A 12,803-nucleotide genomic window follows, 5' to 3' on the forward strand; every position below is an offset into this window, starting at 1 on the left:
ACAAATTTACCAGATTAGTCAATTGATGGATACCCATTTACTAGTTTTCAAATGTTCCGATGCACCCTGAATTTTGAACCCAATATTTGAATTTGAAACTAAAACAAAAGTTTCACTCACACTATATAGTAATTTTAAGTTTTTAACCAACAATTTACAAGATTGGCCCCTAGTTTATGGCTGATTTACTAAATTTTGTTCACATTGTGTGTCTAGCTTGAATTTCGAACCCAAAACTTGAAGTTAACACTAAAACAAAATTCTCTCCAGATGTATGTCAATTTTATCATGAAGGGTGTGACTTGTGTTGCCCTATGCACTGCAATTATTTTCTTTACTTCGTAACTAACTGAAGAAATATTTTGACCAGTCTTGCCGCCAATAGCCTACACTTGATCATCAAAATCCGGTTCTAGAAATTGGATAGCACTACCTCCACTATCTACGAGCATTGTGTCTCACCCTCAAGAAAAACCATCATCCATTGTCTAATTCGGCTATGTTGATTGTTCTCCCAGTTCTTCAACTTAGATGTCCACACCGCATCAAAAGGAATATGCTCTAACACTACCATGCATACCTCATTACTCACAAGACAACCAGTGCCATCAAACAAACCTTCCCTGAATGGTTTTGTGTAATATCTCTCCATCTAAAATAGTTTTGTGTAGCCTTAAATAACATTGAGTCTATTCCATTCCATATCTCCCATGGAGAATCACAAACAAACAATCTTCTCCTTACACATATCACAATGGTTGGCGTCAATGATAAAAAAATCCATCAAAGTGAAGCCGAACTGGCAAGATAGTCCTTTCAAAGCATAAAGAAATAAACCAAATCATTCAACATTTCACAATTTAGAAATGTTCAGATTATACCAAAAAATGCACACGATGTGAAGTACAGAGAGGTAATAGGGGAAAAGACTTGCTAATGTGCCTCTACCTGGACAGTGGCTTGACAGGAGGAGGGGATGCAATACCCGATGAGTTTTGGGATGTAGCGGGAGCTGCCGTGGTCGGAGTGGAACGAAGCAAGGGAGTACCATGTTTTTTCTGCCCAATGAACAATCACTTCCAGCCTCTCTAGTTGCATGTGGTGTGAGAAACCTTGTATAAGATCAACCAGAACCAGGGCTGTGGTTGTATAAGACTAGGTCGTGTGTACAAGGTGGATGATACACGTTGGTTCGAGCCAGTGTGGAATGGCAGCCGTCTGATCCGTTCCACGACATGGGCGGACCCTCAAAGGTTTTGGTGCTGGTCCAAGGTGCAAGACGTCCCACCCATCTTCTAGTCTAGTCCACTCCGGCCCGACGTGGAGTAGTGGTTGGCATGGATATCGAAAGATCCGTCATCAAAATGATGACTAAAACACTGTTTCATGTCCAGGTGAAAACTTTTGTTCTTCATTAATCACCCTCAACAACAATGAACTTGCATCGTTACTTTGTGTAAGACGTTGTCTCCTAGCTGATTTACAGAACTACAGTGGTTTGTCTCGACAGCCAAGATGAAAATCAATAACGACGCGACAGGGATATTGTTGAAGAAGTCAACTTAGTGATAGATATTAAAACCAGACGAGCTTCGCTAATGTGAGGGCCAAACGGCCCCTCTTAAACAAGCGGTGTCAAGACCCGGTCCAGTTACGTTTCTGCAGATATACGCGAATTCATCCGACACCGCGATCCAAATACGTTCCTTTCTTCCATTCCATGTGACCGCGTAGAGAATTTCCTAGACGTCAAAAGAGCACACGCGCCCGGCCCATGGTAAAGTTGGTGATTGGCAAGTGAAGACGTAGTCCGAGCTAAACGAAGGATTCTAGTTGTCGTGTCTCGAGGCTCAACCAGTAAAGCACAGTACTACTTGGCAACTTTTTTTTTTCGGAAGTTGGCAACTGGGGTTAAAGAACGGAGAGGGCTCCACCTTGTTTTCGTGCGGGAAAGGAAGGAGAGTGGAAGCGAGTACTGTAGGAACCTTGAACCGGTCCAAAAACCGGCTAGACTGGTGCGTGCTTCCTCACGTTGGCGACGACCAACTCCGGAGTTTTGAATGGACCCGTACAGCGGCCGCCACCCATCCGAGGAACCAAGTTGTACTATATAAATACGCCGGCGCGCCTCAGTTACGGCACCTCAATTCCAAACGCGAGCTGCCTGAGAACGAAGACGAAAGAGAGAGACAGAGATACATTCATTCAGAAGGGCAGAGCAGCCGGCCGGCCGTGGGACTGTGTGAGAGGATCGAGTGTTGGTTAGCTTTCCAGCGAGAACGAGAGAGCAATACAATGGCGCGTGGTCTCCTCGAGGTGCATCTGGTCCAGGCCAAGGGCCTCTCCGGCACCGATTTCCTCGGTGAGTCCTCCACTGCAGAAGCCAGTGTTCTTGGCTTGGATTTGCTCCGTTCTGTGTTCAGTTGTGGACGGAGATTGAGTTTTGTGCTTGCCATGTATGTGCAGGGAAGATAGACCCGTATGTGATCGTGCAGTACCGGAGCCAGGAGCGCAAGAGCAGCACCGCCCGAGGTCAGTCCCTGCCTCCCTTCCACACAGCTCTGTTTTCTTGGTCCCTCGTCTCGACCCCGGTCCACGAAATATAGTTTTGCTGAACGAAACGAACTGCGTGCTGTAATGCAGATGCGGGGAGGAACCCGAGCTGGAACGAGGTGTTGAGATTCCAGATCAACTCCTCCGCGGCCAACGTGCAGGATAAGCTCGTCCTCCGGATCATGGACCACGACAACTTCTCCAGCGACGACTTCCTCGGCCAAGCAACGTGAGTAAACTCTACTCCCAGCTGCCAATCATCAGCTTCAGCAGCTAATTGAAGTGGCAAACTAAAGACGAAAGCAAAATCTGAATCAATTACTGAATATATCTCTGCGATGCAGGATCAATGTGACTGATCTGATCAGCATGGGCATGGAGAGCGGCACGTCGCGGCTGAACCCGGCCAAGTACAGGGTGGTCACCGCCGACAACTCGTACCACGGCGAGATCAAAATCGGCATCACCTTCACCGCCGCAAAGGTTGATGCCCCTTCCCAGGTTGAAGAAGACGGAGGACAGGTTGGAGGCTGGATGCACAGCGTTCGTGAGCAGAAGGTCTGAGGGTCCTTCCGTCGTGCATAATTATTCGTGCTGGATGTGGGCGTGGTTGCTATGTCAACCGCATCATATGCCTTTGATTGACTGATGTGATTCCAAGTGTATGTACGCTCCATTTTGTAGCACTTTAGATGTATAGTCACAACAGCTTAACTTAGCCAAATTCATTTATGATTAAGATTCTTTTGAAACACCATACATTCTACATTGCTGGATTCTCCATTGTTAAATGCTTGTTGATGCCTTGAAAACTTCGTAGATTGTACAAGGCGTGCATTCATGTACGTACACGTTTTTGGGTTTTCCTGCCAGCCTCAACCTGGGCGCTCCTTACACGGGAGTAGCCCCGACTAAGTATTTTATGTATTCTTTCCGATTCTTTTTAATTTGCATATTAGATTTGTCTGAAGTCAAACCTCATAAATTTAACCAACTTCATAGAAAAAAATACCAACATGCACAATGTAAAATCCATATCATTAGATGCGTCATGACCTTAATTGTCAGATTGTATAATTTTACCATTGTACATGTTTATATTTTTTCATATAAATATGATCAAATTTATGAAGTTTGGCTTTAGAGAATTCTTATATGCAAAGTAAAAAGGACCAGAGGGAGTACCACGAACTGACATGCTTTAGTAATTTATATGATAATCTAGCTGCACTAGAGGACTGTAATCATGCTCTCCCTTGCATCTTTCTTTTTTTGTCTCGCGTCGCTCCATCCCCAGGGCGATTCCAAGCCGCCGAGGCGGCCAGCCCCTCCAACCCCTCCTTCCCCCTTACCGTACCCGGTGCCCCCTGATGGAGCTATGTACCTAGGGTAGGGTCATGGACCTGTCTAAACTACCCTACCCAAGGACATCTCTAGAAGAAACCACCTGTCAGTCGACCTAGAGGTATTTCACTCGACAAACTCGAGAACACTCGACCATGAAGCTAATCACGCGACCATGAAGCTAATCACTCGACGGCCAGAGATCTCAAGTCACTCTGCGGGAAACGGTCTGTCATTAAGTAGCCTTAATGGTCTTCATAGCACTTAATGTGGGCGTTACCAGTAACCCCCTGTCTTAATGTACTTTAAACCCTGCATAACTGAGGGCTGGAGGGGTCTGGCGAACTCTATATAAGCCACCCCCTCCTCAGTGTAAAGGGTTCGCACCCCTGTAACTCACACACGTATAATCCAGTCGACCGCCTCCGGGCACCGAGACGTAGGGCTATTACTTCCTCCGAGAAGGGTCAGAACTCATAAAATTCTTGCGTGTACAACTACCCCATAGCTAGGATCTTGCCTCTCCTTTAGTACCCTCCTACACTACTGTCAGACTTAGAAGCACGACAGTTGGCGCCCACCGTGGGGCAGGTGTCTTTACCGACTGATGAAGAAGTCAGACAAGTTCGAGTGGACTCCTGAAGCTGATGCAGCGTTTGCAGAGTTAAAAACCCTGCTTTCCACCCAGCCAGTGCTTGCTGCCCCGATCAGCAAAGAGCCTTTGCTGCTTTACATTGCAGCCACAGGACAAGTCGTCAGTACAGTACTTACGGTCGAGCGGGAAGAAGAAGGGAAAGCCTTCAAAGTTCAGCGCCTAGTATATTATATTTCTGAAGTTCTGACCCCGTCAAAGCAAAGATACCCTCATTACCAGAAGCTTGTATATGGGATTTATATGACCATGAAGAAAGTTGCTCACTATTTCTCTGACCATACCATTACAGTCGTCAGCGACGCTCCATTTTCAGAGATTCTGCACAACAGAGATGCAACTGGTCGAGTGGCAAAATGGGCGATTGAACTCCTTCCCCTAGATATCAGATTTGAGGCAAAGAAAGCTATCAAGTCCCAAGCAATAGCAGATTTCCTCGCCGAGTGGACTGAACAGCAACTGCCGACTCAAGTTCACTCGGAGCACTGGACCATGTTCTTTGATGGCTCTAAGATGTTGAATGGTTCCGGTGTTGGGGTAGTGTTGGCCCCCCGAGGAGATAATCTCAGATATGAACTCCAGATTCACTTTGATTCCTCCAACAACGAAGTAGAATACGAAGCACTTTTGTATGGGTTGCGTGTGGCCATTTCACTCGGCGTCCGTCGCCTCATGGTCTACGGCGACTCGGATTTGGTGGTTAACCAAGTGATGAAGGAGTGGGACGTCAGAAGCCCAGCTATGACTAGTTACTGCAACGCAGTAAGAAAGCTGGAGAAGAAATTCGAGGGGTTAGAGCTTCATCATGTACCCTGACTGAAAAATCAAGCAGCTGATGACTTGGCGAAGATAGGTTCCAAGAGAGAAGCCATTCCCAGTGGTGTGTTTTTGGAGCATGTCCAGCACCGTCAGTTCAAGAGGATCCTTTCACCGAAGAAGCCCCGCAGCCAAAAAGTGCCACAGATCCGACTGAAGTTGAGGTCCTAGCCGTGGTCGACCTAATCATGGAAGTTCTGGTTGTCACTCCCGACTGGACAGTGCCATACATCGCATATATCCTAAGGAAAGAGCTCCCGGAGAATGAAGAAGAGGCTCGACAGATCGTCCGTCGATCCAAGGCCTTTACTGTCATGAAGGGACAGTTGTATAGAGAAAGCGCGACTGGAGCCAGTCAGAAATGCATAACGCCGGAAGAGGGTCAAATAATTCTCAACAACATCCACTCGGGGACCTGTGGCCATCATGCGTCCTCTCGGACCATTGTGGCTAAAGCATACCGAGCAGGTTTTTACTGGCCCAGAACAAATGAAATGGCGAAAGAGATAGTCGACAAGTGTGAAGGATGTCAGTTCTACTCCAATATGTCGCACAAGCCCGCATCAGCCTTGAAGACCATTCCAATCGTCTGGCCCTTTGCTGTTTGGGGGTTAGATATGGTTGTGCCACTGAGAACCGGCAGGAGCGGCTTCACCCATGTACTGGTGGTAGTCGACAAGTTCACCAAGTGGATCGAAGCCAAGCCTATTAAAAATCTTGATGCTGGCACTGCCATCAGCTTCATCAGAGAATTGATATTCAGATATGGAGTTCCGCATAGCATCATCACAGATAATGGGTCAAACTTCGATTCCGACCAATTCAAAGCCTTCTGCGCTTCTCAAGGCACAAGAGTTGACTATGCTTCAGTCGCCCACCCCCAGTCGAATGGACAAGCAGAAAGAGCAAACGGCCTAATTCTCAAAGGACTGAAACCCCGGTTGATGCGTGATCTCAAGCACGCAGCAGGCGTGTGGGTCGATGAACTTCCATCAGTTCTTTGGGGTTGAGGACTACTCCAAATCGGTCGACTGGGAGAACTCCATTCTTTCTGGTCTATGGAGCTGAAGCGGTTCTGCCAAGTGACCTACTTCACAATGCACCACGAGTCGAGCTCTACTCTGAAGTCGAAGCAGAGTAAGCCCGGCAGGACGCAGTCGACCTTCTGGAAGAAGAAAGAAAGATGGCCATGATCCGATCGACCATCTATCAGCAAGACTTGCGTCGATTCTACGCCAGAAATGTGAAGAGTCGAGCCTTCCAAGAAGGAGACTTGGTCCTCCGAGTGGACCAATAGAAGCCAGACAAACTCGCCCCTACTTGGGAAGGCCCCTTCATTGTCACCAAAGTTCTCCACAAAGGAGCATACCGTCTTTACAACATCGATCGCCAGATTGATGAGCCATGAGCTTGGAATGCGGATCTGCTCCGCCCCTTTTACACTTAAGTACTCACTCGGATGAGATGTAATAAAAGTACTCCTGTAGTTTATTTATCAAAGACAAAAGTGTTTTAATTTTTCCATTAATTGTTGCTGCTTTTGCTTATGTAAGAAATCCCCCAGTGGGTGGCTTAGCTGCGAATCCGTTTCGCCTAAGTTTGTAAAAAAAATTCCTGCCGAGTGACGAGCAAGCCTCTCACTCGGAGACTAAGTTGCGAATCCGTTTCGTCTAAGTGCTTGAAATCCTATCGGGTGGAGAGAAAATCTCCCACTCGGGGGCTTAGCTGCGAATCCGTTTCGCCTAAGTGTTTAAAATCCTATTGAGTGGAGAGCAAACCTCCCACTCAGGGGCTTAGCTACAGTCCAGTACTCGCCTAAGTGTTTAAAATCCTACCGAGTGGAGAGCAAACCTCCCACTCCTGGGCTTAGTTGCAGTCCAGTACTCGCCAAAGTGTTTAAAATCCTACCGAGTGGAGAGCAAACCTCCCACTCGGGGGCTTAGCTGCAGTCCAGTACTCGCCTAAGTGTTTGAAATCCTACCGAGTGGAAAGCAAACCTCCCACTCGGGGGCTTAGCTGCAGTCCAGTACTCGCCTAAGTATGAAATTCATTCCGATCCGCAAGGACGACGAGGTGCAGGTCGACTGCTGCCTTCTCCTTCGAGTTACGGCACAAACACAATGAGAAGTAATAAAAATCCTACCAAGTGAAGAGCAAACCTCCCACTCGGGGGCTTAGCTGCGGTCCAGTACTCGCCTAAGTATTTGAAATCCTACTGAGTGGTGAGTCCTCCTCCCACTCGGGGGCTTAGCTGCGGTCCAGTACTCGCCTAAGTATTTGAAATCCTACCGAGTGGTGAGTCCGCCTCTCACTCGGGGGATTAGCTGCGGTCTAGTACTCGCCTAAGTATTTGAAATCCTACCGAGTGGTGAGTCCGCCTCCCACTCGGGGGCTTAGCTGCGGTCTAGTACTCGCCTAAGTATTTGAAATCCTACTGAGTGGTGAGTACGCCTCTCACTCGGGGGCTTAGCTACGGTCCAGTACTCGCCTAAGTATTTGAAATCCTACCGAGTGGTGAGTCCGCCTCTCACTCGGAGGCTTAGCTGCAGTCCAGTACTCGCCTAAGTGTTTAAAATCCTACCGAGTGGTGAGTCTGCCTCTCACTCGGAGGCTTAGCTGTAGTCCAGTGCTCGCCTAAGTGTTTAAAATCCTACTGAGTGGTGAGTCTGCCTCTCACTCAGAGGCTTAGCTGCAGTCCAGTGCTCGCCTAAGTGTTTAAAATCCTACCGAGTGGTGAGTCTGCCTCTCACTCGGAGGCTTAGCTACAGTCCAACACTTGCCTAAGTGTTTAAAAATCCTACCGAGTGGTGAGTCTACCTCTCACTCGGGGGCTTAGCTGCAGTCCAGTACTCGCCTGAGTGTTTGAAATCCTATCGAGTGGTGAGTCTGCCTTTCACTCAAAGGCTTAGCTGCAGTCCAGCACTCGCCTAAGTACAAAAATCGTTCCGACCCGCAAGGACGACTAGGTGAAGGTCGATTGTTACCTTCTCCTCCGAGCTTCGGCACAAATACAACATGCGCTCTGCAAGGACGACAAGGTGCAGGTCGAATGCTACCTTCTCCTTCGAGCTTCGGCACAAATACAATGTGCGCTTCAACCTGGGACGCAAGGACGCAAGTCGACTGAAATCTGTGCTCCAACCTGCAAGAGTACGTCACAAGCACAAAAATATATTCCGAGCGAAGAACTATGTTTGTTCGAAGACAAATGCAAACATACTCAACCGCAAACCCAAGTTCAGATAGCATCCTACGGATCCAGAAGTGATCAGGCATCAAGCTTGTTAAAGTTTATCGGTTACAAAAACCACTCGGCATTCTGAGGCAAATTTAAGGCATCAAGCATAGAAGTTTTTTACTCCTCCGGTGGAGGACTGGAAGGCGCGACAAACTCGTCCAGGTCGATTCCATCAGCAATCCGAGTGGCAGCAGCAATGAATGTCTCCATGAAGGATCGGAAGTCATGCTTCTTAGTATTGGCCACCTTAAGGGACGCCAGCTTTTCCTCTCGTGCATCTTTGCAGTGAACACGGACTAAAGACAGAGCTACATCAGCACCGCACCTGGCAGAAGACTTCTTCCACTCTTGCACTCGGCTTGGGACTTCATTCAGTCGAGTCATCAAAGACTCGAGGTCGTTCTGAAGCGTCTCCCCTGGCCAGAGTGTCATGTCGATTCGCGACGCTGCAACCTTCAGTCGGGAAAGATAGTCAACCACACCAGCGACTCGTGACTCCAGTCGGAGCATGTTCATGGCAGCGCCATCCTTCACAGGAGAGTTGATGGGATCCAGGCCTGTCTCCACTCGACTGGTCTCCTCCTCGAAATTTTGGCAGAATTCTATACACACAAGTCAAACATAAACCAGCAGTTCTGCGATGAATCAACGGTGACAAGTCAGTCGAGTGAGAAAGGTTACTTTCAAGCATGAGGAACAACTTCTTGGCGAGCCCTCCCAGATAAGCTTCCAGATCATTCTTCTTCCCCACCAGTTCACTAGCCTTGTCACTCAGAGCAATCTTGTCGTTCTTTAGACGGCTAACTTCCTTGTTGGCCGCGTCGAGAGCAGCTTTCAGGTTGGCGTTCTCTTCTTCAAGTTTGTCGACTGAAGTCAGCTTCTCTTCCGCAAGCTTCATTTTGTCCAGAGCCACCTTCTGCGCTTCAGTAAGTTCCTGGTCCTTCTACTTCAGAGCCTCCTTCATTTTTTTTGCAAAATGACAAGGAGGTCAGAATCAATAATGTGCAGAAGGAAGGAAACAATCGTCAAGTTCTCACCAATCGTACCTTTTGCCTCGTCCTTCGCCTTCTGAAAGTTCTCCTGAACAAGTTTCAAGTCAAGGTCGAGCTGGATATGTTTCTTTTCCAACTCAGTTAACGAGCCACAAGTTTGCAAGATTTCTGCAAAGAGTCAGTCGACAGGTATCAAAGAGATGTTACTTCCGAGTAACTAAGAGAAAAACCGTAGCATTTCAAAGACTACAGTCGAATCAAAATATTCAACAGTAGTCTCGGGGACTACACCCAGTGGGTGCACTCAGCATGCCCCCACTTTTTTTATCGACTTGATCCGATCAGTCGACCAAAAGGAACAAAGAGATTGTGGTTCCAAAACCATAGCTAGCTGCCAGCAGGCAGTCATGGTCTCATCACGATCTACCCAAAAAAACAGGACCTTCAGACTACAGTCGACTGCTAGCAGTCCACCGTAGTCTCGGGGACTACACCCAATGGGTGCACTCAGCGTGCCCCCACCGGTTCCAAGATTCCATTCAACATAGTTTGTCCAAACCGACCACCAAAGTCAGAAAGAGGAAATTCAAAATACACAGACCACGGTCGACTGCCAGCAGTCGACCATAGTCTCGGGGACTACACCCAGTGGGTGCACTCAGCATGCCCCCACCAGTTCAAAAAGTTCAAAAAATCAATCGACACACCCAGTGGGTGTATAGATTCAAAGATCGTCGGAAAGGAAATCTTCAGATTGTATATCCTAACAGAACAAGCGGTGATCAACTAACCTGGACATTGCTCTGAAGAGCTGAGCTGGCATCGTAAGCTGCTTGGCTGGCGTCTCGGATCGCCTTCACCTGTTCCATCATGACCCCTGCTTGGCGTATAGCTTCCTTAGCAGCACTCACTTGGTCCTCTGGGACGTGGTGTGTGGCGAAAAGAGAAGGCGGATCAGCACTCGATGCCGAAGGGCGAGCACTCGTCAGTGGCACAGGAAAAGACACGGTAGCCCGAGTGACGTTGCCTCCCTCCGAAACCAGCGTCTCAGGTGCTGATACAACCTGAGTAGTCTTGCCAGTAGGCGCCTTCTTGTTCCTCCTCTGCATCAGCGGCTCCTCATCATCGTCATCAGGGAGATCAATGACATGAGGTGGAACTACAAGAAGGATTCAAGGTTAAAGATGAAGATTCAATCGACCAAAAGCAAAATGATAGAGACCGTACCAAGGTTGGTGGTGGCAGCATCTTCCATTTCTTGATCCTCGTTCCTGATTGAGGTCTCAGAGGTAGCAGCACTGCAGACTCCAGAAATCAGTCGGTTAGCCAACGAGTCGACCAAGAGCTTGTTCATGTCAAACGAGAAAACACAAATTCTGCTATTACCCGGAAATAGTGGGAATCACCATCTTCATCTTCGGCAGGGCCTTCATCGGCTTTGACAACGTCGCTCGAGGTTGCTTCGACGCTTTCTCAGTCGGCGCCGGAGAGGTCGTCCGAGGGTGTTTTGTCGACTGCCCAACGGGCACAGTTGCTTTGCCACGCTCGACTTCGGGGTCATGGGCGAGCTTGGATCACCTTTCAGTGCAGGGAGGGTCGACTTCCTCCTCCTCTTCCTCCTCCTCCTCATCACTAGTACCGTCGTCTTCTTCATCCTCCTCACCATCAGATTGCCACTCCTCCTGACTTTCACCTCCACTCCCCTCCTCCTCTTCGATCTGTTCTTGCGCCCCGTTGGGCATCGAGTACATCTCGGTAGTTACCTGGAAGACAACAAACAAGACAAAAAGTCAGGCGACCAAACTCTAGCAAAACAGAATGAAAGAAGTAGGATCACAGTCGGAGAAATATAATCGGACCTTGTCTGGCTTGTATGATTGGTCGAGTGGAGGGATCCTCCTGGCTCCTCGGGGGTTGTCCTTGTTCCCTGTGATGGCAGTCGTCCACCTCTCCAGTGTGGCATCATCGACCTCCTCCAGGTGGACCCGAGTGGTGTCTTCAGTGCCAGAATACATCCACATCGGATGGTCTCTATACTGGAGCGGTTGAATGCGTCGGCGGAGGAAAACCTCCAGAAGATCCATGCCAGTCACCCCGTCACGGATAAGTTGGACTACACGCTCGACCAACACCTTAACCTGAGCCTTCTCCTCCGGGACCACCTTCAGAGAGGACGCCTTGCTCACTCGATCCATGGATAAAGGAGGGAGTCCAGTCGACTGCCCTGGCGTCGGCTGGTCTTGGCAGTAGAACCAGGTCGACTTCCACCCTCGGACCGACTCAGGAAGGACCATGGCTGGAAAGGCACTTTTACCCCTCATTTGGACTCCAAGACCCCCGCACATCTGGATCACCTGGGTTCTCTTGTCACTCGGATTGGCCTTTTTCACTATTTGGGAGCGACAGGTGAAGATGTGTTTGAAAAGGCCCCAATGCGGCCGGCAACCCAAGAAGTTCTCACACAAAGATACGAAGGCAGCGAGATACACGATGGAGTTGGGTGTGAAGTGGTGGAGTTGTGCCCCAAAAAAGTTCAGAAATCCCCGAAAGAAAGGGTGGGGCGGCAAAGAAAACCCACGGTCAATGTGAGTGGCTAAGAGAACACACTCACCCTCTTGAGGCTGCGGATGCCACTCTTTCCCCGGGAGCCTCGCCGATCCATGAGGGATCAGTCCCTCGTCGGCCAGGTCGTCAAGATCCTTCTGGCGGATGGTCGAGCGGATCCAGACGCCCTGGATCCAGCCCTGCGGCAGACCAATCCGTGACGAGGATCCGCCCCGACTGGTCGGTCTCCCCTTCGCCTTCGCCGTCGCCTTCTTTGCCCGCTCCAAAGCCGCCGTCTTCTCCTTAACCATTGTCGTCGGCGGAGCGTGCATGAAGCAGCGGCGCTAGGGCAGAGGCAAGCACGGCGGAGATATCTGGAGAAGAGAGGGGGGAATGAAGGCGCACTGTTCAAAAACCCCCGTCCGGCGCTTTATATAAGGTGCTTCCGAGTGGCTGACATGTAGGCCCGGGCGATCCTGTCAAATCCTGCAACAGTCGCGCGCGTGATACGTGGTGAAAAAGGTGGCGCAGAGATCGAGGCGTCCCTGCCTTATCCCGTCCGATTGCTGCGGTCTCGCCCTGTCCCGCACGCTTCCCAAAATTCGAATCCCACGAAATCCACGGGTTGCAGAACAACTCGTCAGGCAGAAGATCTCCTCTGCTC

At 49.2% G+C, this 12,803-nt stretch overlaps 1 protein-coding gene across 1 annotated transcript; it reads left to right on the forward strand.

Annotated features, from left to right (window-relative positions):
• The first annotated feature begins 2,153 nt into the window (after positions 1–2,153).
• Positions 2,154–3,418, forward strand: LOC123065914 (elicitor-responsive protein 1). The gene is made up of 4 exons (XM_044489107.1): positions 2,154–2,362; positions 2,467–2,532; positions 2,644–2,782; positions 2,898–3,418. Exons 1-4 carry the CDS (start codon positions 2,296–2,298, stop codon positions 3,115–3,117), a joined length of 492 nt encoding a protein of 163 aa, XP_044345042.1. The 5' UTR covers positions 2,154–2,295; the 3' UTR covers positions 3,118–3,418.
• The last annotated feature ends 9,385 nt before the right edge of the window (positions 3,419–12,803 follow it).

Source organism: Triticum aestivum, chromosome 3B (genome assembly GCF_018294505.1).
Source record: "Triticum aestivum cultivar Chinese Spring chromosome 3B, IWGSC CS RefSeq v2.1, whole genome shotgun sequence".
Lineage (NCBI taxonomy): Eukaryota > Viridiplantae > Streptophyta > Magnoliopsida > Poales > Poaceae > Triticum > Triticum aestivum.